At 42.1% G+C, this 25,865-nt stretch overlaps 1 protein-coding gene and 1 long non-coding RNA gene across 12 annotated transcripts in view; one reads left to right on the top strand and one right to left on the bottom strand.

Moving 5' to 3' along the window:
- Window positions 1–25,865, bottom strand: part of ZBTB46 (zinc finger and BTB domain containing 46) — an 80,474-nt gene that overhangs the window by 16,305 nt on the left and 38,304 nt on the right. For 7 of the 11 annotated variants that reach the window (XM_020812415.3, XM_072996684.2, XM_020812414.3 and 4 more), the window contains 3 exons: window positions 9,811–9,980; window positions 7,048–7,099; window positions 1,180–6,962 (listed from right to left, as the gene is read on the bottom strand). The exons of the other annotated variants lie outside the window; for them this stretch is intronic. In XM_020812415.3, coding sequence (XP_020668074.3) covers window positions 6,400–6,962; window positions 7,048–7,099; window positions 9,811–9,980 — 785 coding nt within the window. In that variant the 3' untranslated portion in view covers window positions 1,180–6,399. Of the gene's footprint in view, window positions 1–1,179; window positions 6,963–7,047; window positions 7,100–9,810; window positions 9,981–25,865 lie in introns of those variants that run through there. 11 annotated transcript variants of the gene reach the window in all.
- Window positions 9,975–24,031, top strand: LOC144588691 (uncharacterized). Its single transcript, XR_013544353.1, has 2 exons — window positions 9,975–17,458; window positions 23,524–24,031. It is a non-coding gene; the product is annotated as an uncharacterized LOC144588691 (long non-coding RNA).

Here is a 25,865-nt window from a genome sequence, read left to right on the forward strand (position 1 = left end):
TGAAAAAGGAATGCTCCCTATATTGTTAGCCTCAATGCACACCCTACTTCACTGATTGAGGAAACCTTTATGAAAGTCACTGGATTTACTATTTCAAAACCAGCCCAGCACCTAAAGTGAAAAACAGATTCTGGGGCGCATGCTGGAGTTTTTCTTACCCCTTCTATCTCAGCCAATCTTTGGCAAGACAGTCATCCTTGCAGGTTTTGTTAAAGTCTCATCATATATTAGATTTTAAAAGTTCACCCAACTTCATCTGTGAATCTACCAAACGACTGAGTCTATTAATTATTGCCATGTGATGAATGTTCTGGGTTACAAGACCATTAAGACTAACCACTGCTCTAATTTCTAAGCTGGTAGTTTTGAAGTGGAGGGAGGAAGGCTAGTGTCTTGGGGTCATAATAACTTCAGATGGCTCATTATGGATAAATACATTGTATTTATATGCAAACACATCACAATAGTGTTAATTCAAATGGCACAATGCAAATAGCATCTAAACATCTGCCATAGAACCGACTTAAAACAGTGATCTATCCATCAGAGTTTCACAGTCTACTTCTTTAGGCTTGAAAAGGTAGCAGTGGAAGAAAAATATGCTGCTTTTAGGGGTTAGACCCTAATGTGCTGTAGTGCAAATATGCAGTCATTTATACTAGGAGATGTCCCATGCTATTAAAAACCAAAAAAACCCTCTAAGACTGAGAAAAAGAGCTTCTTGAAAATTAAATGCCATTTCATTGCATTGTGTTTTTATTGGTCCTTTTGAAAACAAGGCATTGTTCCCCTTTTGGATTTATTTGGCTATTTTTTGTTTTATTTTGTTTTTTAATTAGCCACTTACAATCTATTAATTTTTAAGCCCTAATGCAAACATAAACATATTGCATCCTAAGTCTGTCACCTAGACTTTGAAGCTGCAGACAAGTGCTAACTCTTGAGGCTCTTTCATCACCGGTTTAAAGGCAATAAAATCTTCCCAAATGATCCGTAGCTTTTAAAAACTAACTAAACTTGTCTAGAAATAACATATATATATATATATATATATATATATATATATATATATATATATATATATATATATATATATATATATATATATATATATATATATATATATATATATATATATATATATATATATATATATATATATATATATGCCAGAAAAAAAAAAAGCCAGTGCGAACCAATTAATTTTCACTAGTGATACCGAACACAAGTTTGATCCATTGTTCTATATGCCACACATTAAAACTGTTGTTCACAGATGCATTTTTGTCCCTGTTGAGGAAGTTTAGGTGAAAAGATACTGACAGGAGAAGAAAGGAGAAACATCAACTAGCTGGAAGAGAAATATTCAAATTCTTCCTTCAAAAAAGCAGGAAAAAAGTGCAAACAGTGTGCAATTTTCAAAAAAGGAAAAGAACGGCAACTAACGAAACTTTAAACAGACTTTGAAACAAAAATGGCCCCGGAATTTGGAGAGAACAACAGAGGGAATTGGACTGGGTGGGGAAAAACATCCCAGTATTTCTCTTTATTGTGAAATTCCTTTTATTTTATTGTCCGCTTCCCTTTATATTCAATAATTTTAGCACTGCACACTAGCCATAATCCTATTGTGATTGCACAGCATAATTCCAAAATGTGTAATCGGTACACATGGTTGTTCTGGCAGGTTGTCACCTGCTTGGATATACTACCCACGTCATGTGATGCACCCGGTGCATCAGTGGTGCACCCAGACAAGTGACAAAGGGGCAAATAGCTGCAAAAAACACATTTGCCCAATTTCCTTTACGTACACTGTATTTGACAATAGGATTCTGGCCACTGGATGCTGATCATCATCCCTGTAAAAAGCCATGAACAGAAGCCACATCGGGGAGAGTTCCACAAGCAATACAAATGAAGAATCACTACGATAAATGTCAGCAATTATCACTTCTTCTTTTTTTGGGGAACAGAAAGGCTCCAACTCTAGATTTATTCTCCTGGAAACAAGCTCAATTGAACATAATAGGGCTTACTTCTAAGTAGACATGTGCAAAACTGAATGGTCAAGCACAGAGGGCCGAACCAAAACAGCAGCATCTTATATATGCTTATGAAGCACTGCATATATTTTTGAGTCTTTCATGAATAACCATTATCTCTTGTTCCTCAGGCTTATTTGCTTTCTCCTCCCAAACAAACAAACACCCTTCAGAAGAAGAGATTTTTATGTTTGATAAGAATTCTCTCTGCTGATATTTGCCTGCCTTGCTGTGCTTCCTTCTTTCCTCACCTGCTGTTTGTCAAAGAGCAAAGTAAATTATTTAGCGTTTGCCAGACTGTAACACTGCAGGCTAACTATGCTAATTAGAAGAGAAAATGTATTTGCTTGTGCACTTACACAGTGTCTAAAACTAAATTTTGATTGCAAATAAAACAGCTTAAACAGAATTTAGAACGTGTTGGCTATGCATAAGAGAAAGGTCCAAAGACACTTGGTAACCACACCTGTCTTTGGATTCTGCCCATTTGTTGTTGCTGTTTAGTCGTTAAGTCTTGTCTGACTCTTCGTGACCCCATGGACCAGAGCACACCAGGCCCTCCTGTCTTCCACTACCTCCCAGAGTTGGGTCAAATTCATGCTGGTCGCTTCGATGACACTCTCCAACCATCTTATCCTCTGTGATCCCCTTCTCCTCCTGCCTTCACATTTTCCCAACATCAGGGTCTTTTCCAGGGAGTCTTCTCTCCTCATGAGATGGCCAAAATATTGGAGTCTCAGCTTCAGGATCTGTCCTTCCAGTGATCACTCAGGGTTGATTTCCTTCAGAACGGATCTGCCCATTTAGAGCAAGAAATTAAAATACAATCTCTGGAATGGAAATCTAAAAGATATAAAATGTTTCCATGAAGTGGTAACCAAATTCTATGTTGTCTGGTAATTTCTCCTCAAGTAATAAGACTTCTAGGCCTAAGATAGGCAAAAATGTCACCTGATCCTTAAATTTTCTGTAAGACTCAGCTAAGAAACCAGGCAGCAGGAGAAGATGCTCTCTTTGGAAAGACAACAGGTAGGAACAGGATGGAACGTTGATGGCCTCCTCTCAAGCTTAAGGTGAAAACTCCTTCTTGAGAGAGTATATTGAAGAAGAAGAGGACCTCAAAATATATCCAGGCAGCCATTAATGAACAGACAACAAGTCTCTATAACAGACTTTGGGGCAACTCTCCAAGATCTCATCTAACAATTGCGCAAGTTACCAACAGAAGGGCTCTGTGGCCCATGATGCCATGGCTACTTAGAGGTACGCCACCTGTAAGCCAGGAGGAATTATATGGCCATAAAGACTAGTCTTCTTTTAGAAGTACGATTGTATCCCTATAGGCGTCTTTTTTACATGTAGCAGACACGACCCACATCTCCCGGATTGCCATTCTCCTGTTAGAGAGGAAATGGTGATCACAGTGATGACTGCTGAACTGTTTCTTCTGTTTCTATGAAAACATGATACAGAATGCTATAGCTTTTTCCCAAGAATATTAGCGATGAGGTTTCTATTCCTCATAGGCATGAAAATGATGATTGCCCAGGACAGCAACGAGAAGGATTCCTCTCCTTTTCTAATCCATGGAAATGGTGAGAGTCAATGAAAACAAGAGAATTTTATCTATTTGCTTGTCATAGTAAAATCAGACACTAAGAGCAAGTCATGAACCTTGGAAACAGACAAATGGGTCAAGGCATGGCGCCTTGAACCTCTGTGCACGGATTTGAGATGCTCTGTGTCTAGTAGTTGCCAGAAGTCACTTTCGGAAAACCTTGAGCATGCTTCGTTTCAATCAATTTGAAGGTGACTTTCTGTTTAATTCAGCAACTACAGACTGTGAGGTCTGTTGCCGTATAGTTGGTCAATTATTTTATCTAAATGAATGATGACACGTTGGCTTCCAATTTGATCCGGAAAGGTCAGGAGACTAAGTTGTATAGCTTGCAGATTGAAGCACAGAGTCTTCTTTGTGCTCTATTAGCAGCCTAAATCTTTGGAGTAACTATCCTTTTTTTAGGGACCTGCTCTGTGCAGAGCTGAAACAATTTTTAGCAAGGCCAATTAAATACTGCTTGTGCAAGCATGGCGAAAAACGTGGTATATTACATGAATTTAGATGATTCAGAAGCCAGACAGGGAATGAGAACTTTGAACTTCATGAAGTTGGAGGTTTGATTTTGGTATTCAGGGAGGAAGAACTGTAGAACTCATCACATGGATTAATACCATATGAAAGAAGGGATTCTCCCCCCCCCCTGCTTTTTTCACATACAATATCTGTCCTGCAATAGACAGTCTACCTTCATTTAGACACCCTTAAAACCATCCTCCATTGCCAGAAATTGCAACAAAATGTTAAACTACAAGTAGGCACAACTCCTTCCCCCCGCCCCTGAAATGCAAGATATTAGCAAATGTTTGTGGTACCAACACCAAACAAAATGGAAAAGCAGATACCATCTAAATTCACAAATAGATTTCCACTGAATCTAGAGTCTAGAAACCCCATGGATTTAAAACAAAAGCTTGCCACGGTCCAGAGTGTCTTTTATACATGTGTTTGGCCTTATAAGCATATGACACAATAGGCTAACCCAACACCCTGGTCTGCAGCACCCCATAAACGTTGCAGGTCGTTTTTAACAAACAATACTAAAATCTGTTTTGTGCTATGATTCATAAATGGCTGGGAAAAAAGCTCAGGCATCTGTGCAAAAATGCTACCACTCCTTGAAATCTGTTTTATCAGGAGCCACAGAAAATAAAATCAAAATATGACTCACAGCAGAAGGCATCCTTTCCACAACTTGTCACAGGTTTTATGTACTTTGTACCGCAGAATTCATCTACAATATTTAAAATATGTTTCTCATGCCAGTGTTTAAATGATCAAGGAGCCTGCCATTTTGATAAAAAGTGGATAATGTCCATCCCTGTCAAGTAGCTCTTCTGGAAAATTGCTGGTATATGGAGCTCAACTACCATATATAAGCTCTAGCAATGACTGCCATTCCCATCAATTCAGTTCCTCAAAAATACTGTGAAAAAAAATATATTACCAGTCACCAAAGTGTCTTAGGAAAGAGGTGGGGCGTAGCCTACAGACACGTAACATCATAATCTACTACATTCAGGTTATATTGTATTCTTGGTCCTACACCTAGCATTTCATAAGACCAAATGACCTGCAACAAATAAAATTCTCAATACTGTTCTATGGCTCATGTCTGAAAGCAAAGAGGTCTCCCTTTAAACAGTTTTACCACTGTTCTACTTCTATATGTCATTTATACACTTGTGTGTTGGGTTCTAGTACCCACTGGCTCTGTTTCTTTCTTTGAGCCTGATGGGGCTACTAGCTGTTTAATCCTAGGAAAGCCACATAGGATAATACCTAAGTATTACATTTGTTGCGCACAGACATAACCTAAGACAGTTAAGGTGCTACAAAGATTTTACTGTGCAATCATCCTAGCTCATTCTTGGGCGTTGGGCACTGTCATCCTACACTTGTACCTTCCCATGTTTTCCCACTACTACTTTCCTGTTGTCTGTTGTTGTTGTTTTACAACATAACAATGTATTTAAAAATAAAGTCAGAATAGTTACAGAATGTCTTGACCAGCAACACTACAGTCCCTCCATTAGGAAGCATCTCAATAAACATGATTTAGGTTTCCCCGTCTACCTAGCCTTCACCCGAGTTCTGTATTAACTACACATAATACAGTGAGGCCTGTACATGTGATACTGTCCATAGAGGAGCACAACCAAACATGAACACACTGAAGCTCATCACCTATGGCCATATCTTCCCACTTGCATGTTCATTTTCTCCCAGGTGCGCAAAAGTGGCAAGATCCTATTTCAGCAAATGTACCATAAGTTACCCTCAGGTGCAGGTAAAATGAATGGTGAACTTTCTGGTCTTTCACATTACTGCTCATGTAGGGCTATACTATGATGACTGAATGCTCGTTATGCATAATTTTAAATGAACATTACCACCTGTAAAAACTATTTTAAGAACACATTAGAAAAATAGTTTTAACAAATTTTGTCCAGAGAAAATAATTCCTGAACAATAAAATTCTCTTTGTTCTTGAAAATGTGACGCCCGTCTTGCGCACACTATGAATGCTTATGAACTCTATGAATCCTGGCCACAGATCCTCCAGATGAAAAGCACCAACTCCCTTTCAACACATAGGGCATTTAATTACACTGATTAGTATCCCTGTTGTGCTGCCCGGAGTGTTGATACAGCAGAATATGCAGCTCATTCTAGTTGCCAAGAAATACAAGTCTAAGAATCCTATTCCAGTTTCTCTCCTACACAACACTTTTCTTATTCATCCTCTGATTCCTGATTTTGATCAATACTGCTGAGAAGTTCTTCAGATATTGTTTGTGCAGAACCCAGACAGCAAACTTTTGTATGAGTGGTGAGGTTTTTCTGGGTGCCAAAGCCTTTGCCACAGAAAAGACACACAAACAAACGTTCACCGGAGTGCACCGACATAAGATGCCTTTTTAAATCTGTCTTGTCTCGAAACAGCTTCAGGCAGTGTGGGCACTGTATCTTCTTCCGGTTGAAGTGGATTGTTTTCTCGTGCCGATCCATGTTTGATTTTAGGGTGAAGCTTGCAGGACACTTTCGACACTGGAAACGGGCAAACCGACCAGGAGACGTGCGCCCAGAAAGTGCAGCTAGCACTGGCCTAGAATAGTCAGTGACATCAAACGGAACAATCATGGGGAAAGTATGTTCCTGCATGTGTTCTTTCAGCTTTTCCACACATTCAAACATTTTCCTGCAGAATGCACAGCTCAAGTTCTTGGGTACAGGAGAATCGAAGAGCAAACTTTCAGGGCCTAAATCCATGTCTTCAGACAGTGAAGTGTTCACATCTAGAACAGGAATGTGCACAAAATTAACTTTTATTTTTTTAATACCTGGAATTATCAATGCTCACGTTTTATGAGTGCCATTTACCTGGGTCAGAGCTTTCTGCCTGCCATAGTGCTAGCAATCCATCACAGGTGACCTGCACAGGAAAAGTGCAGTTTAATTCATGAACACGTGGAGAATTATTTTTACATTAGAACCTCAAAACTCATAACATCAAACATCTCTGTTTTAAAACCCATATGAAACTGAATCTGGCTGAAATACAGTCTCAGAAGTGTAAGACAGTGATCAGTTTTATCAGTTCCAAGCTCTAAAACATATAGCCATATTCAAACTCTTAAGAAAAAGACCTCTGTTTCCATATTACTAAATATTTGTAGCTTTACTAAACTTCAGCATTCTCAAAAAGTTTTTCTCCAGACGCTTCGGTATAGAAATTAGAGGTATAAACATTATACTTTTTTAAAGTCAGAAATACTGTATAGGATAAGCTATGAAACCAGTGGGTAGACATGACACAAATGATAAAATGAGTTTCCACCACAATTTCACAAAGTGCTTCCAGAGCAGAAAAAAAATTCCAATGCAGCCCTGATATTTCAGATAGACAGGAAAGTACAAAAAAGGGGGGGCAACAATATAGAACACTTTAAACAATGCTACCTACAAGAATTTTTTAGTTTTGCTCAGTATAATTTTATCTAGCCTTTCTTCTAAGATGTTCAAGCTTATATCATGGTTATTTCTCCCATCTCAGATTTATGTTTATTAAGACTATGTGAAGTATATGAGGTTGAGAGAGAATGACTTGCCAACATCACTCAGTCAGCTTCATGGCTGACTGTGGATTTGAATTTGGGCCTCCTTGGCCCTAGTTCAATATTATAACAACTATACCATGTTAACGCTTGCCCTTCCTTTTTTTTCTGCAAGCATCAGAAGGGTAGAAAGGGAAAGTGCCAGTCACTCATACTTTCATTTTTCAAGTAAGAGACTCTTGTTTCTTCTGTGGAATACAGGGATGTGCCCTCAATTTTCTTACAGTCTTGTGTAATAAAATACAAGAGATCCTTACATTTAAGGGATCATACACATACTTTTTAGTTTTACACTCATTTCCTAACTGTTAATTCTTGTTTCCAAAGAAGACTGTGCAAAATTATTTTGCTCAATTTCCCTTAGACCCAATTAACTATTATATATTCTACTTTTAAAAAAATATATCATATAGTTTCAAGTTATGTGTGTTCTGTTTCTTGCTTGCCAGATGGCTCTTCTCAGTGGGGCACAACAGATGGCCAGGTCTCTTCAGATTTTCAGCATGGGGGGGGGGTGTAACGGTGATGTAATTATTATTCAATATTTTCATTAAGGTGTCTGACATTAATGGCTATTTGCCCTTACAACCTTCTTTTTAAAATCTTTTTTTAAATGAAAATTATAATGATTCCACCAAGTCACCCACATTTTATTAAAAAAATTATTTCTGCTCTTCTTTTCCACATTCAGAAAAATAAAGTAAAAGCTGGAGTCTTTATAATGTTTATAATTATAATAATCAATCATACTAATTCACTCATCCAGCAAATTGCCCAGGTTTTAAACACTGGATACTGGTGCTTAAGAATTTCTTGGTTCTGTATCAGGTTATCTTCTAAACATGTTTCATTCTAGTTTCTAGCTCCAAAGAATAGGAAGGATTTTTTTCACCTAACATTCAACAACATATGCCTTTATTCTTATTAGAACAGTTCACTGTTAGGGCTGGAGAGAAACTGAAGATATCATAGTAAATAACAGTGCCCTATACATAATTACTGTGAAGTATATTCTCACCCAGTAGGGTTTACTGCCATTAAAGTTGAGTATAGGGCTACAGTCTAGTTGAACGTTTATAGCAGTGGTTCCCAACCATAGGTGCCCAGATATTCTTGGACTACAACTCCCAGAAGTCCTGGCTAACATAGCTAGTGGTGAAGGCTTCTGGGAGTTTTAGTCCAAGAATCTCTGTGAACCACTGGTCTACAGCAACACTCACACTTGTGTAGATTCATTCCTCTTCAAGACGGAGGGCACAAATCATTGCCTGAAATCTTGTTGCTTAGCACAATAAATCACACCAGAGTAGGACCAGTGGATCAGTGAGGATTTTGTGAGTCAACTTCTCCATAAGTCCCATTCAATCAAATGAGCTTACTCTAGTTGCAACTTACTTTAGTGTAGTAAGGATAAAATAGGATAGTAATACAGGATTACATTTGATCTTGCTGTAAAGGATCACTCCAATGGGAGTGATTGTTCCTTAAAGGCAGCCTTCCAATGCACACATGAACTGCTCCTGCCCAGTTCCAAAAACCTGTAGCCCTCCTGCTGGACCAAAAAAGGTCTGGATTGGATATGGTGCAGAATCTTCGTGATTTCTTGTATATATGTCATCAGATCGCTGGAAAATAGCTCACACTGAACTGTGCCACAAGTGGTCCAAAATGCAAACTCTATCTCATCTTCTTGCAGACTCACAAATAGAGTAGGCCTATTTGAATCTATGGGATTTACAGAGGAGTTGACTCACCCAATCCCACTGATTTAGTGGGCAACCTACTATACGAAGCTACAAGACTTCAGCCATTGCCTGCATTATTTTATGTCCTTTGATTTAGGCATGGAGGAAGGAAATTACAGGATTACGGATAACACAGGTGAACATAGATCTGATGTTTACATGAATAATAGTGAAATTGCAAATTGAAATACCGCTAGGGCGTAGGTTAAAGTTAAAGTGTTATGATTCTCAAAATGTCTCACAACTAGCATGCAAGGCATCATTTCAGTCAACTATTGCCTTACCTGAGCAGAAAGCATCACTCTTTTCAAAGTCTCTGGTGACAAATCACCAGAAGAGGTGAGGATGGCGGAGGGGCTCTGAGTGGCAAGGGGTGATGAAGCCAGCAGAGGAGGCGGGACTTCCATTTTGCCATCACATTCACCCCATAAACGATTCGGATTGGTGCCTTGGCCTGAGGAACACAGGAAACGAGTCTCACCCACATGAACTAGCACCAGCCGGTGATGTTACAAAAGGTAAGGGAAGGAACAGTGGCAGCTTAATCTTCTGTCAGTGGAAGGGAAGGAAGCAGTACAGACATCCCAGGCCTATGGATGGTTTTAAACAGGCTCCCTTCCCAAAAAATAAAAAAAAAAACATAGCAGGAATTCTATCACATAATGGCAAAATGATCACGGAAGAAAGCCAAACACAGGAAGAATACGAGGCAGCACAAAAATGAGTTTCAAAATATATAGTGCTTTGATATTCGTAGAGAATCAATCCATCACCCTTTCTCTTCAGCAGTCAGCAAAATGTGTGTGTCCATTTTCCAGAAACTCTCTGAAAACTTTTTGAAGCAAAACAGAATCAAAACCGTAACATTTTTTCAGGTGTCTCACAATCACACACCGAGGTCTGGATGCTTTCGGACAAGGCTTTTATTATGCAATCACCAAGTTTCAATTACAGGAATTTCACAAGGCTCCAGTTGCCACTATCTTACATTTACCATGCTTTCCTACCACTCCTTCCATACATATACAGTACTGTAGTATATATATATATTTAATTTGCACATGGAAGTCTGTTAAGGAGGGAAGGATATAATGATTGTTTTTTCATAGGAAGCTTGAGGCCATCCTTCTAGGAGCATGTTTTGATGAAAGTTTTTTCACACATAGGAATAGAAAGACACTGTACCTACAAACAAAAATAATTCCACTAAAAGTGTTAAAATATGTCAATATGAGTCATTAATGGGGCATGGGAAAGAAAACAGCATGTGACACCCCTTAGACAAAGTCATTCTGCCTCGCCTGTTAATCACAGCCGTTATCTTATTTGTAATGGAAATAGAACTCGGTCTTAGGTCTTATTAAAGACCCATGCTACAGCCAGCATCATGAGTCTCATGCACCTGTAAAAAGGACTGAGGTGTAAAATAACAGTATTATCAAACCTGGATATCACACACATATATATGTGGAATGGTTGCATGGAATATTTATTATTCTATCTATATTATTTATATTGCCTTACTCCCCACAGGGGACTCAAGGTGGCTCACAACACATGATTTGTTTATTACTTTTATTTATATACCGTCCTATTAATGCCAAAACACTATGTTACATGGTTTACAAAAGATTAAAATGAAGCTTCACAATAAAAGAGTAACATAGAAAACACACAAAAGTAATGTGGCAAGAACATTAAAAAACCCCAACAAGAGTGGCACCAACAAATTATCACAGAAAAGCAGAGCAAAACACTCAACCGGAGTCAGACTGAAAAGGCTCCCTGAAAAGAAGTGTTTTGAACTGTCTCCTAAAAGAATACAGGCAGGCGGGGCAAGCATAGCATCTCTGGGAGCTGGTTCCATATGATGCCACCACAGAGAAGTCCCTATCTCTGGTCGATGACCTTTGGGCCTCTCTCAGGGTGGCTGCCTGGAGGAGCCGGGTCTGAGATTACCTGGTGGGTTGGGCAAATGGCCTTGGGGAAAGATGCTCTGACAGGTCATGTGGTCCCAAACCGTGAATGACAAAACCTTGAGCCTGATCCAAAACACAACAGGGAACCAGGAGAGACTGGCCAGAACTATATTAAAACAATTAAACATTTGCCAAAATTAAAAACAAGATTAAAAACAATTTTAAAGATTTTTTTTAAATTTAAATCTCTGAATTTAAAAATATAGGTTTTTCTGAGAGCCCCACTTACTGCTTCAAAGTCTGTCTGAAAAGGAAAGTATTTGTCTGACAATAGAAGGACTATTTATTTATTTATTTTATTCTATTTATACCCCGCCTATCTGGTCTGGTTTTCTGGGGCTGTGCATTCCAAAGTCGGGGAGCAGCCACTGGGAAGGCTCTTTCTCAAGTCCTCATGAGAAGGTGATAAAACTGAGATAGGTTGTCCCAGAAGGATACCATAGTTGACAGTATCAAAGGCTCCAAAGCTATCTAGGAGAACCAGCAGGGTTACACTCCACTGTCTGCCTCCCTGAGATCATCTTGCAGGGTGACCAATCCTGTTTTGGTCCCATGGCACAGCCTGAACCCCAATTAAAATAGATCTATTTTCCTCTGAGAATGCCTGCAGGTGGTCAGCCACCACCTTTCAATCAACCTGTTCAGGTATGGAATGTTGGCAGCAGGCCTACAGTTGTTAAGATCATCTCTTGCTAAACTGGATTTGTTTGGAATGAGCCTTAGGATGGTTTCCTTTAAGGTAAATTGTCCATTCCCCTTCCTGATTTTAAGAGCCATGATGGGCAGGGGTCTACAGAGGAGGTGGCAGCTTTGCAGCACACAAGTACCTTGTCCCCATTCTCAGTCTGTACTAGTTGGAACTGATCCAATTTAACCTCACTAGACATCTCTATCTGATCTACAGATAACAAGAAGTCAAGGTCCTAATAGATGCTTTCAACCTTAGATCTAAATTAGGCTGTCAGTTGGTTGCAATTCTCAACATTTGGATCAAGAAATTGTTTCTGTCCAGCAGAAATGAGGCCACAAACGAAACAGAAAAGTTCTGCCTGTTGGTTGGTTGGAAGGCACCTCAGTTATTTGGATATAACGGCTTCTTTTGGCAGCCTTGCGTTTATTCCAGGACCTTCCAGATGCTTCCCTGACAATCCCCTGGCTGGCCCACTCACACGTTATTGTGTGTTGCTGGGTTCCCAGTCCAGGCAGGAGTGTGGGCTTCCCTTCCTCACCTCCCAGCTTCTTGCCCATCTCTATATCTGACCATCATAAGGGGTTACGACTCAAGATTCACCACTTTCATTCTTTCCCTGTCCCAAGTTAAACATTGAGTGTGTCCTGCAACTGAATTTTGGGACAGCCCCACGGCAGCCGTGGCCTCTATGAACTCCAGACTTGCTCCAGTCAACTGCATCTCCTTATGGATGCTGAAAACTACCAGACATAAAAGTCAGGGGACCTCAACACAAAAGCAGAGAGTGGGCACCCACCGGAGGTGGTGGCGCAAGGAAGACGAGGGCATCCATGAAACGTCTGTGCAGCCGAACTGTTGAACCAGTTTGTGCCCATGTCTAGTCACGGGAAGAGAGGTATACCAACACCAGTAGTATTCTTTCCCTATGGGACAGAACCAGGCGCAACAGAACAGAGATCCTACTGATATTAATGGAGCTTCTATGGCCTATAGCAGTGTCCCTTCTGGATTGAATGTTGCGGGGGACATAACTGGGAAATGACTACTCCCCCTTCTTCTCCCACCTAGATTTCAGCTTTACATGCCAGGTTGGCATTTTCGTCCTGTATCAGATCTAATATTAGTTCAGATTTATTTTGGACCGACTTGGCATTTAACAGCAACATACACAGATCAAAAGGTTGGCCGATAAGGTTACTTCGATTCTGCCAGCTGAGAAGAGAACCGCAGCATGGGGCAAACATTATGCTTTTGCGGCATGCTCTCCTGTAGTGACCTGTCCTCCACCCAACACAGTACGTATTTCCCCCTACCTGTCACCACTAGCATGGCTCAACAATCAACCATTTTATCCATGATGGAAAATGAAGCCTTCTTTCACCCCTCTACCACCCAGTTCTACAATAACTGGTCTTAAAAAAACTGGTGAAAAAATTTAAACTTTTATCCAGTTATCTTCTTATCCCTCCCTCAACTCTAAATTTAACCCAGTCCCATAAACCACACTGAAAATGTTCCTATATAGCGTTAAGACCACAACAATAGGGAATTAATAAAATAATAATTTCAATAAATCTATAAGGCCATGAGACCCTATCAAAATTAAGTAACTAAGGATGAGCAATATGTAATATGGCAACCAATAAATAAAGAGGAACTGAACAAATGGCTCAAATAGACCTGTAAAACCCATATTAATGATTCTTCATTCACCTAGAAAAAGCAGTATTGCTTACTTTCCTAAGGAGAGACAGAAAGTCACACAGTTCTCTTGATCTCTCTTTTGCCTTAAGCATTGTTGGTAATTTAGGGAAAGAAGGAAGCCAGCAGTCCAAATGAATTATGATGATTATGAAAGCAACGAATGTATAAGGCTTTGTAGCTTATACAGGATTGAAAGTGTAGAGCATGCCCAGAATGCAATGGATGAACCTTTCATTTGGAAAAATCTCCTTCATGATCAAGGTATCCATTCCACCATACAAGGAGCACTCTTAGAACACTCAAGATAATGAAAAGGATAAGGGTACTTCTGAGCATATCTAAAGGTCATGCTCTGAAGCTGTGGAAACAGAATTGCCAGGTTGGCATCATCTCCTTCCCTGAGATTTCAAGTCCAAAGCCACTGAGTGAATTCCAAAATCTTGAGGATGAAGCCCAAGACCTAAAAACCCAAAGCAGGTTATACTGTACACTTTTCTGAATATTCATCTAACCCTATGGTTCCCAACGTTGGGATGTTCTTGGACAAAAACTCCCACAAGTCTTCTACACTAGCTGCACTGGCCAGGATTTCTGGGAGCTGTAGTCCAAGAACATCTGTTGATGAAGCAGTAAAATCCATGTACAGCTGGAAACATCTGAGATCGCTTGTGAAAAATGATGAAACAAACATATTCCATCAGCTTCTGAAAGCTCAAGCTTTTGAACATAATTCATTTGTTTTAGTAGCAACTATCACTCCATTTATAAATAATTAATTGTGTAAGGTGCTGCTAACTTTGAGATGAAATGGAAATTATGAAGTGCTAAAATTAAGACACAGCAGAAAGCATTCATTTATAATGGGGGAAATTTAAGAATTAATTCAAGTAACATGGATAACAATACTACATGGGAAGCATGAAGTGAGTCATAAACCAAGCCTAAATCACTTTACTCTATTCATTGACTTTATAACAGACTTTATATATTTTAGATCAAATTTCCAAACATGTGTTTCTGAATGTTTGATCTTGTATAAGGTATAGCAAGCACAATTTGATTTACATTCTGATATAATATCTCACTTTCAGCCCTGTGTAAAGATAAGATCTTACATGCTTTGTATATTTTATATAATATAATATACTGTAATATAATATAATATAATATAATATAATATAATATAATATAATATAATATAATATAATATAATATAATATAAACACACAAACATTTTTTAAAAGAAATCATACTATGGTACTAATTATTTGGGCCGATCACTATATTCCTCTTAATAAATAATTTTAAAAAAAAGTCAATCCCTGTGGTCTATTGATAAATAAATACAACAAACAATAAAATAACACGACAATGAATTCTTATCTTCTAAAATATCTCTTGTGGTCATTTCCTTAACACATGTCTTTTCTTTAATATAAGCTTGTTTCCAAAATAGCTCTTTAACTATGGAACTTCTTCCAAGAAGAGGTAAAGAAGGTATTTACAAACTTTTGTTATTACATTTATACCCTGCCTTCCAAATACCAGAATTTATTCTGTGGCTAACCTAAAATAAATACGTAATAAAATAACAATTAAATAAAAAGATACCATACTACAAAGCCTGGAGAAAGAACAATGTCTTCATTTGTCACCAATTTAAAAAAACCAAAATGGTAGCACTATCGGGTACAAAATGAAGGTTCCCTATTGCCATAACAAAAAGTGCTACCAAAGAGAGGTGGTCTTGCAACCAGCTACACACCAGAACACTCCTGTGAAGGAGAAGATAGAGAGGAGGGGGAGCTTCAGGAAACTGACTCTAAACTTCCTCTCTACTGTCTACACTTGAGCAAGAGAAGAATAAAATTATTCTCCTCGACAAACTGCACCAGAGCATAGAGTGCTGTCCTCTGAAGATGCCGGCCACAGAGACTGGTGAAACGTTAGGAAGAACAAGCTTCAGAACATGGCCAAAGAGCCCGAAAAACCCACAACAACCAATAGATCCTGGCCGTGAAAGCCTTCACGAATACAATAAAATTAGTGTTTAAAAAAAAAAAACTGAAAATACTACGCTTCTGTTAAAGAATAAAGAATATACAGTTAATATTAAATGTTCATTCTAAAGCAAATTGAAAGTGACCATTATCTTCTTACACATTTATTTGAGTTAAGGGGTGTATTCTCAAAACCCTCTGAGTTAAGGGACGTTTTCTAAAAGAAGAACCAATTTTGTTTCTCGGATAGGAATCTGAGCTTTTCGCAAAAAACAACAACAGGTATTTCACTTTAACGTAATGAAAACTGACTAAACTGAGTCTAGTCTGTGAAATAATTATTAGATCTTGCACCAACTTAATCATCATAGTTATTGGTTTTCTACTTTGTTTTTTGACGGTGGCATTTGGCCAAAGAATGCTGAGATAGTTCCTATAGTCTTGTAATGATACCAACAAATGTCGTGGTTGCTGGTTGTAAAGAATACTAAAAGCATTCTCTCTATCAGTTAAAAAAATAAAAAAGAATGTTTATAGTATAAAATTAAATGCATTTAACAAATAATACAAGAGGTCAGTTTGAACTCCCTAGAGTAGACGAAAGAAGAGAAATAGCTAAAGCCAATAAAGAAAAACCTCCAATTACCTAAGATTTCTAGCTGATCGCTAAAAATAAATAACCCCACTGGGTAGTTGCAGGAGAATGGCCAAAATCCAAATATTTATCTAGGTATCAGCAGTTACAGACTATGAATTAGGAAATATGATACAATCTCTTTTCTTCTGCAATAAAAGAAACTTATTTGTCAAATGGCTTCTTGGCTTACTTGTGTCACTACAACAATCTGACACCCACATATTATTATCCTACCCGGAAGCACTAGGTTCTGCATTTGCCTTCTCTAGTATCACTAACAAAAGCGGCCACATCCAATCCCACATCCTATGAAAAGGGAAGCCATCATTTAAAATGTAGGGACCTTGCGGAGGTCTTAATAATACAAGATTGCTTTGTGTATGCAAGGTGTCTCTGCACGAGGAAGTATACATGTGTAGACTCGGTGTTATTCCATTTCTAACAAGGCATCCTCTTCGTTGCAAGTGGAAACTGCACTAAGTGCAGGTTCTTGGTATTTTTGAAAGCTGTTATTTTGCATCTCTCCCCCTGAACCTAGTAACAGAAGGAGCAGAGGTGATACAGCTGAAGTGAAATTCTGGGATAATTTTTTTTAAATCATCATTGGCCTTCTATTTCAATCCCTTCTTATAAACTCAGAAACAATTAGACAAGAGTTTTAAAACAATATGCAAACAACTAAAATATATTAATTTCTGGTCACAAAAATATTTTTTTCCTGAATATCCATACTGTCATTGTCTTCTCTTAGGGAAACTAAGGGAAGGAACCAAGAGGTGTTTTACTTAATACTTTGGAGTAATAATGTCCCATGGAAGCAGACCCCTGTTATTTAAGGAATACAGAACACATAGTCATTTTATTCTCCAGTGTTTCATAATGCCTTTCTATTTGTTCATGGTTCCTATGGGATAAAGAAAGGTTACTTACCTGTAACGATGGTTCTTCAAGTGGTCATTCTGTGAATTCACACAAAGGGTTAATACCAGCGCCAGCGTTGGGCCTCTCGGAACGTTTTCTAGCTGCAAGAGAAAAGTAACAATGTTTAGGACTACCCCTACTGCGCACGCCCAGCCTAACCGTCCCTCAGTTCCATTTGTCCGCCATAGGCCCTCGAGTCATAGAGATGCCAGTGACAGACAGACAGAGGGGAGGCCGGGCGGGATTGTGTGAATTCACAGAATGACCACTTGAAGAACCATCGTTACAGGTAAGTAACCTTTCTTTCTTCATCGTGGTCTTCTGTGAATGCACACAAAGGGTGATTAGCACGCTTACTAACCGGATGGTGGGCTGTCACTGAAGAGCCGATGCTAGCACTGCCCTCCCGAATTTGGTCTCCTCTTTTGCCCTCACGTCCAATCTGTAGTGGGTTATGAAGGTAGAGGCATTGGACCAGGTAGCGGACCGGCAGATGTCGGGCAGGTCGACGCCACGAAGTAAGGCAGTGGATGAGGCAACAGCCCGGGTGGAATGGGCTTTAAGTCCCTGTGGAGGATCTCTGTGGTTGAGCTCGTAGGCAAGGGCGATGGTAGATACGAGCCACCGAGAGAGCGTGGACGGCGAGGCCGGGCAGCCCTTCTTTGGGCCAAAGTAGCAAAGAAAGAGTCTGTTGGCCAGGCGAAAGACCTTGGTCCTGGACACGTAAAAAGCTAAGGACCGTCGAACATCAAGCATGTGGAGCATGCGTTCAACATCAGTCGTCGGAGACGGAAACAAAGTTGGGAGAATAAGTGGCTGATTGACGTGGAAGTCGGAGACCACCTTGGGAAGAAAAGATACGTCCAGGTAAAGCATAACCTTGTCTTTAAAGAACTGAAGAAAAGGTTGGTCATGACGGAGAGCTGCCAACTCGCTAGCTCGACGAGCAGAGGTGATAGCCACTAGGAATAGCGTTTTCAAAGAAAGCATCTTGAGGTCACAGGTAGCCATGGGTTCAAATGGGGGTCTGGCTAGGGCATGTAGAACCAAGTGGAGGGACCACTGGGGGAGTGGAGGACGAACGGGAGGTCGGAGGTTAGAGAGACCCCTCAAAAACATCCTGACAGTGGGATGGGAGAAAAAACGGGAAGAGGGAGAAGCTCTGGGTTGGAAGAAGACAACCGCAGCGAGGTACACCTTGATAGTAGAGATAGACAGGTGGAAATCGAACAGGTAACGGAGATACTGCAGAAGTGTAGACAGAGACACAGGGGAAGAGGCGAGATCCCTCTGCTGGGTAAATTGCAGAAAGCTTTTCCACTTGTAGGCATACAAGCGAGACGTGGAGGGCTTGATGGCGTTGGTCAAGACCTCCTGAATTTCTGGACGATCCTCCACGCCGTCAGATGGAGCGTGTCGAGGTCGGGGTGAAGGACTTCGCCTGCTTCCTGGGTCAGTAGGTCCGACCACATCGGAAGGGTTACTGAGTCCACAGCCATGCTGACTAGAGTGGGGAACCACACTTGGCGAGGCCAAAAGGGTGCGATGAAAATGGCCGGAGTCATTGAACGTCGGAGTTTGATCAAGGATCTCTGTATCAACGGGATCGGTGGAAATATGTACAAGAGACCCTGGTTCCATGGAATCATGAATGCGTCGCCGAGCGAGTGGTGACCGAGACCTGCCCGGGACGCATACCGGGAGCATTTTGCGTTGTGAGGGGATGCGAACACGTCCAGCACTGGGGTCCCCCATTGGCGGCAAAGGTCCTGGAAGACCAGAGGGTTCAACTCCCATTCGTGAGTCTGATAATGAAGCCTGCTCAGAGTGTCCGCAAGTGTGTTGTCCTCCGTGGCTACATGGATGGCCACTGGGTAGATATGATGACGGTAACACCATTCCCAAAGGAGGATGGAGAGATACAGGAGTGAATGAGAGCGGGTTCCTCCCTGCTTGTTGACATAGTGCATTGTGGTAGTGTTGTCCGTCACCAGCTGAACTCCGCGGCCGCGCAGGAGAGGAAGGAAGGACCTGAAGGCCTTGATAACCGCCAGCAGTTCCAGGTGATTGATGTGGAACATGGCTTCCTGTGGTGTCCAGAGGGCGTGAATGGTGCGACGCCCGCAGTGCGCCCCCCAGCCGGACGGACTGGCGTCCGTTGTAACTTGAACGGTGAGACGGAGTGGACGAAAGGGCCGGCCAACCGTGAGATGGGGTGTGTACATCCACCACTGGAGCTGTCTGGTGAGCTCCGGGGTGACCCGAAGGCGTTTCCTTTGACTGTCCATCATGGGGTCGAAAAGGGTGAGAAACCAAGATTGGAGCGACCGGAGTTTGAGGCGAGCGTGCGCTAGCGCCGGCGTTGTAGAAGACATCAGGCCGAGGAGGTGTTGGGCGTGATGGGCTGTCACCCGAGCACCGGGAAGAAATTTCCTGATGGCTCGTCGAATCTTGTGTATTCTTTCTGGGGGAAGAAAGACTCGACCCTTTACAGCGTCCAAACAGACCCCTATGTATTGAACTGTTTTGGAGGGAACGAGCTGAGACTTCTGTTTGTTGACAGTGAGACCGAGATTGGAGAGAAGGTACAGGATAAATTTTGTGTCTTTCAGGGATTGCCTTCGCGAGGTGGAGACTACGAGCCAATCGTCCAGGTAAGGGTAAACGTGAATGCCCCTGAGACGAAGGTAAGCTGCCACTGGAGCCATGACCTTGGTGAAGGTCCGGGGAGCTGTGGACAGACCGAATGGCAGGGCCTGGAATTCGTAGACCGTGTCCTGAAAGATGAACCGAAGGAACTTGCGGTGGTCGGGGTGAATAGTGACGTGAAAGTATGCGTCCTTTAGATCTATAAGGACAAACCAGTTGTTCTTTTTCAGCAAGTGCATGATGGACTCTAAGGTGAGCATCCGAAACCGTCTGGGTCGCAGGTAAGTGTTTAGGAGTCTTAGATCGAGGATGGGTCTTATGCCTCCTCCGCTTTTTGAGACGGCGAAGTAGCGGGAGTAAAACCCGCATCGTATGTCGCGAGGTGGTACTGTAGAGATGGCATCCTTTTCCAAGAGAGATGATATTTCTTCCTCTAGTGAGGAGTCGAAGGGAGAATGAGTTATGAAACCCAGCGGAGGAGATCTTATAAACTCCAGCTGGTAACCGTGCTGAATGATCTTTAGAGCCCAAGTGTCGTTTGTGATGACGGACCAGTTGTGAAGAAACGGTTGAAGACGGGTGGTAGGTGGTGAATGGGTGAAAACGGGGGGCCGAAAGTCAAAGGTACTGTTTTTGTTTCCTGCCAGGTGGCTTAAAGGGTTGGCGGCGATGGGGAGGACGAGGGCGGTATCCCTGATAACCCTGGACAGAAGAAGAGGACTGGCCAGAGCGCTGCTGAGGTAGTTGCTTGTAAGGACGGTATTGTTGGGAAGATTGGTACTGTCCATAAGATTTACGCCATTGAGGGCGTCGCTGTCTAGATTGAGTCTGAACAGAATAGGACTTAGCAGTTCTCTTAGCCTTGTGAAGGTCCTCCAAATGGGAGTCGGTCTTTTCGTTGAACAGCCCGGTAGCGTCGAAGGCGAGGCTCTCGACCTTTGACTTGACGTCCTCCATTATGTCAGCAGAACGGAGCCAGGCATGGCGCCGGATAGAGATGGCAGACATGAGGACTCTGGCAGAGATTTCTGCTGCATGTCTGATGGAAAGACGTTCATACTTGGATACCGTCTGAGCTTCTTCATAGGAGTTAAGAAAAGCTTGCCGAGTGTCTTCAGGTATCATTTTCAACCCCGGTAAAAGCTTGAGCCACAATTGTTTGTGATAAGCTCCCAACACAGTTTGATAATTGATGACTCGAAGTAGCAAGGTGACAAGGGAGTAGATTTTCCTGCCGATGAGTTCCAGCTTTTTACCCTCCTTGTCAACTGGGGTAACATGGGCTTTGGCCGAAGGCCTTGAACAGCTTGTCTCAACAATGAGTGAGTTTGGAATGGGATGCTTGAGCAGAAAATGAGTGTCAGCCCCATGAATCTTGTAGAAGTGCTCTGTGCGACGAGGGACGTTAGGTGTAGTCGCAGGCTGAGCCCAGAACTCCTTGATGGCCTCCATAACCACAGGCACAAAAGCTATACTGGGGGGAGCAGTACTGTCCCTTTTGATGTCCCCAAAGAACAAGTCCTCTCCCGGAGGAGAAGGGAGATTCAAGTCCAATTTGAGCGTCTTGGCAAGCCTGGACATCATCTGAGAATAAGAAGAAAAGTCCTCAGATGGAGAAGGAGCGTGAGTATCGCCAGTATCGGAAAGCACCAGATCACCCGGAGGTAAATCATGCGGTGGCAAGGGTGGGGGTTGCTCCTGATCGGAGTCAGAAGATCGCTCCGTGGACACCTCATCTGGATCAGAGGAGAAGACATCCCTCTTCTTCTTTGGAGGGGGCTTCTCGATGCCGACCTGCGTTGTCGGGGGTCGAACTGGGACCACAGGTGGCGCCGAGGTGGAAGGGACCGGTTGCGGTGGAGGGGCAACCGGTACCGTAGGAGGGTGGTCTTTGGCTCGAATAGCCCGGCGTCGACGTCGAGGCCGGGTCGACTCCGAAGAAGAAGACACATATATGTACCGGATCTTTTTGCGGTACCGGTCTCGAGATGCGGATGTCGACGACGAAGAAGGAGACCGCGAACGGTCGCGCCGACGTCGATGGTGCTTACGACGCTTAGGGCGGTCGGAATCCGCTGAACGGGAAGAAGAGGATCGACGTCGATGCTTGCTACGACGTCGATGAGAACGGTGCTTCTTCTTAGAGCGTTTACGCTTAGAGGATTTCGAGTCCGAGCGATCGCCAGAGTCGGACTGAGTGGAAGCTCGATGCCTCTTCTTCGATCGTTTCCCTCGAGGAGACTTCGACCTCGAGCGGCCGGAGGAAGGGGACCGACTCGGGGAGCCATGCTTCTCCGTGCGAGAACGTTTGCCTCGAGGAGATTTCGACCTCGAACGCACAGGTGATCGAGGTAGCTTTTCTCGAGGGGATCTCGAGTCCGAGTGTACGGACGAGATCGACACGGGAGGCGACCCCTGGCCCGCAGGAAAAGGGCTATGTGGGGCGGAAGCGAGGCCAGTAGTGACAGCGACTAACTGGCTCGGTGTCGGGGAAGACCTTCCCGAAGGCGGTAATACTTCAGTACGTCGAGCAGGAGGAGGTGCGGGTGCCTCGGACGAGGCCCCGAAGCGCCTCGACAACTCCTCAAGAATCGGCGATGGGATGGAACCCGAGCTCGGAGAAAGTGGAATGGATGTCATTTTAAGCTGGGCGGCCGCCTTAGCTTTGGACGATTTCGACGGCTTAGCTTTCGGAGCCGAAGGCTCGGGGTTCGAAGCAGGAGCGGCCGATTTCGACGACGCGGATTTTTTCGACATTTTGGAGACTTTAGAGACGACTGACTGAACAGGAGCTGCTCGAGAAGTGGAAGCCATCTCCCCCTCTGAGGGCGCCGTGGACGACAACGTTGACTCCCACAAATGAAGTTTAAGGCGCTGTTGGCGAGCCTTGAGAGCGGCCTTAGTGAAGGCTTTGCAGTGTGGGCAAGCTTTGGGATTGTGCGACTCCCCCAAACAATACAGGCAAGTATCGTGGCCGTCCTGATGGGGAATTTTGCGGTCGCACAGCACACACCTGCTGAACGGCCCTGAAGGGGACATAGGCAGCAAGGAAACCGAAACGACAAGTCCAAGGATAAGGCAGAGCAGTCCGAAATCAGTCCGAGTAAAGCCAGAAAAATACACCGGTTCGTCAAGTTGAAGGGAAAAAGCGCTAGGGTAGTCCGTGAGCGAAGCTGAGGTCAAAGCCAAAAAATCAGATAGATAGATCGCAATAAACGCAGCTACGACGAGAGGCTCCAAACCGCTAGGCGGAAAAATGGAACTGAGGGACGGTTAGGCTGGGCGTGCGCAGTAGGGGTAGTCCTAAACATTGTTACTTTTCTCTTGCAGCTAGAAAACGTTCCGAGAGGCCCAACGCTGGCGCTGGTATTAACCCTTTGTGTGCATTCACAGAAGACCACGATGAAGAAAGATAGCATTCCTGTTAGGTTTCTTCTGAGAGCCAGCAGTGTGTAGTGAACATGGTGTATGACTCAGGAGACCTCAGTTCAAATCCTCACTTGGCTATAGAAATTCACTGGGGGATAGCAATGGTGAGCCACTGTTTGAACACTTCACATATTTCAAAAACCTTACTTAGATTGCCCTAAGTCAGAAGCCATTGGACACCGCATGACAACAACAATAAAGTTTCTTATCCACTTAGAAAACAAACCTGAATTTGAGCTAACAGTAATTAGCTTATCACTGGCAAACTACCAACTGTTATTATAGAATCAGAGAATAATTGAGTTAGAAGAGGCCTATAAGGCCATCAAGTCCAATCCCCAGTTCAAGTCTGGAATCTAAATCAAAGTGTATCTGACAGACAACGTTCTCTTGAATGCCTCCAAGTGTTGGAGCGCTCGCCACCTCCCAACGTAATTGATTCCATTGTTATACTGCTCTAACAGTTAGAATGTTTTTCCTGATGTGCAGTGGAAATCTCTCTTCCTGCAACTTGAGCCCTTTGTTGCATGTCCTGCACTCTGGAATGACTGAGAACAGATCCTGCCTCTCCTCTGTATGATAACCTTTCAAGTACAGTGGGGTCTCTACTTAGGAACGTCCCTACTTAAGAACAATCCAACTTAAGAACAGCTCAATTTGCTAAATTTTGCTTCTACTGGAGAACAGAAATCCAAGATAAGAACAGGAAAAAAAACCTTTCCTGCTCTTTTTTTAACCTTAGGTCATCAAATTAGTGTTTAAAAAAAAAAAACTGAAAATACTACGCTTCTGTTAAAGAATAAAGAATATACAGTTAATATTAAATGTTCATTCTAAAGCAAATTGAAAGTGACCATTATCTTCTTACACATTTATTTGAGTTAAGGGGTGTATTCTCAAAACCCTCTGAGTTAAGGGACGTTTTCTAAAAGAAGAACCAATTTTGTTTCTCGGATAGGAATCTGAGCTTTTCGCAAAAAACAACAACAGGTATTTCACTTTAACGTAATGAAAACTGACTAAACTGAGTCTAGTCTGTGAAATAATTATTAGATCTTGCACCAACTTAATCATCATAGTTATTGGTTTTCTACTTTGTTTTTTGACGGTGGCATTTGGCCAAAGAATGCTGAGATAGTTCCTATAGTCTTGTAATGATACCAACAAATGTCGTGGTTGCTGGTTGTAAAGAATACTAAAAGCATTCTCTCTATCAGTTAAAAAAATAAAAAAGAATGTTTATAGTATAAAATTAAATGCATTTAACAAATAATACAAGAGGTCAGTTTGAACTCCCTAGAGTAGACGAAAGAAGAGAAATAGCTAAAGCCAATAAAGAAATAGCTAAAGCCAATAAAGCCAATAAAGCCAATAAAGAAAAAAAAGACAAAAATGGGAAGGACCTAACAGAAGCAGAAGACGTCAAGAAGAGGTGGCAAGAATACACAGAGGAATTATATCAGAAAGATTTGGATATCCCAGACAACCCAGACAATGTAGTTGCTGACCTTGAGCCAGACATCCTGGAGAGCGAAGTCAAGTGGGCCTTAGAAAGCCTGGCTAACAACAAGGCCAGTGGAGGTGATGGCATTCCAGTTGAACTATTTAAAATCTTGAAAGATGATGCTGTTAAGGTGCTACATTCAATATGCCAGCAAGTTTGGAAAACTCAACAGTGGCCAGAGGATTGGAAAAGATCAGTCTACATCCCAATCCCAAAGAAAGGCAGTGCCAAAGAATGCTCCAACTACCGTACAATTGCACTCATTTCGCACGCTAGCAAGGTTATGCTCAAAATCCTACAAGGTAGGCTTCAGCAGTATGTGGACCGAGAACTCCCAGAAGTACAAGCTGGATTCCGAAGAGGCAGAGGAACTCGAGACCAAATTGCTAACTTGCGCTGGATTATGGAGAAAGCCAGAGAGTTCCAGAAAAATATCTACTTCTGCTTCATTGACTATGCGAAAGCCTTTGACTGTGTGGACCACAGCAAACTATGGCAAGTTCTTAAAGAAATGGGAGTGCCTGACCACTTTATCTGTCTCCTGAGAAACCTATATGTGGGACAGGAAGCAACAGTTAGAACTGGTCATGGAACAACTGAGTGGTTCAAAATTGGGAAAGGAGTACGGCAAGGCTGTATATTGTCCCCCAGCTTATTTAACTTGTATGCAGAATACATCATGCGGAAGGCTGGACTGGAAGAAACCCAAGCCGGAATTAAGATTGCCGGAAGAAATATCAACAACCTCCGATATGCAGATGATACGACTCTGATGGCAGAAAGTGAGGAGGAATTAAAGAACCTTGTAATGAGAGTGAAAGAGGA

The sequence above is a fragment of the Pogona vitticeps genome, chromosome 4 (genome assembly GCF_051106095.1).
Source record: "Pogona vitticeps strain Pit_001003342236 chromosome 4, PviZW2.1, whole genome shotgun sequence".
Classification (NCBI taxonomy): Eukaryota; Metazoa; Chordata; class Lepidosauria; order Squamata; family Agamidae; genus Pogona; species Pogona vitticeps.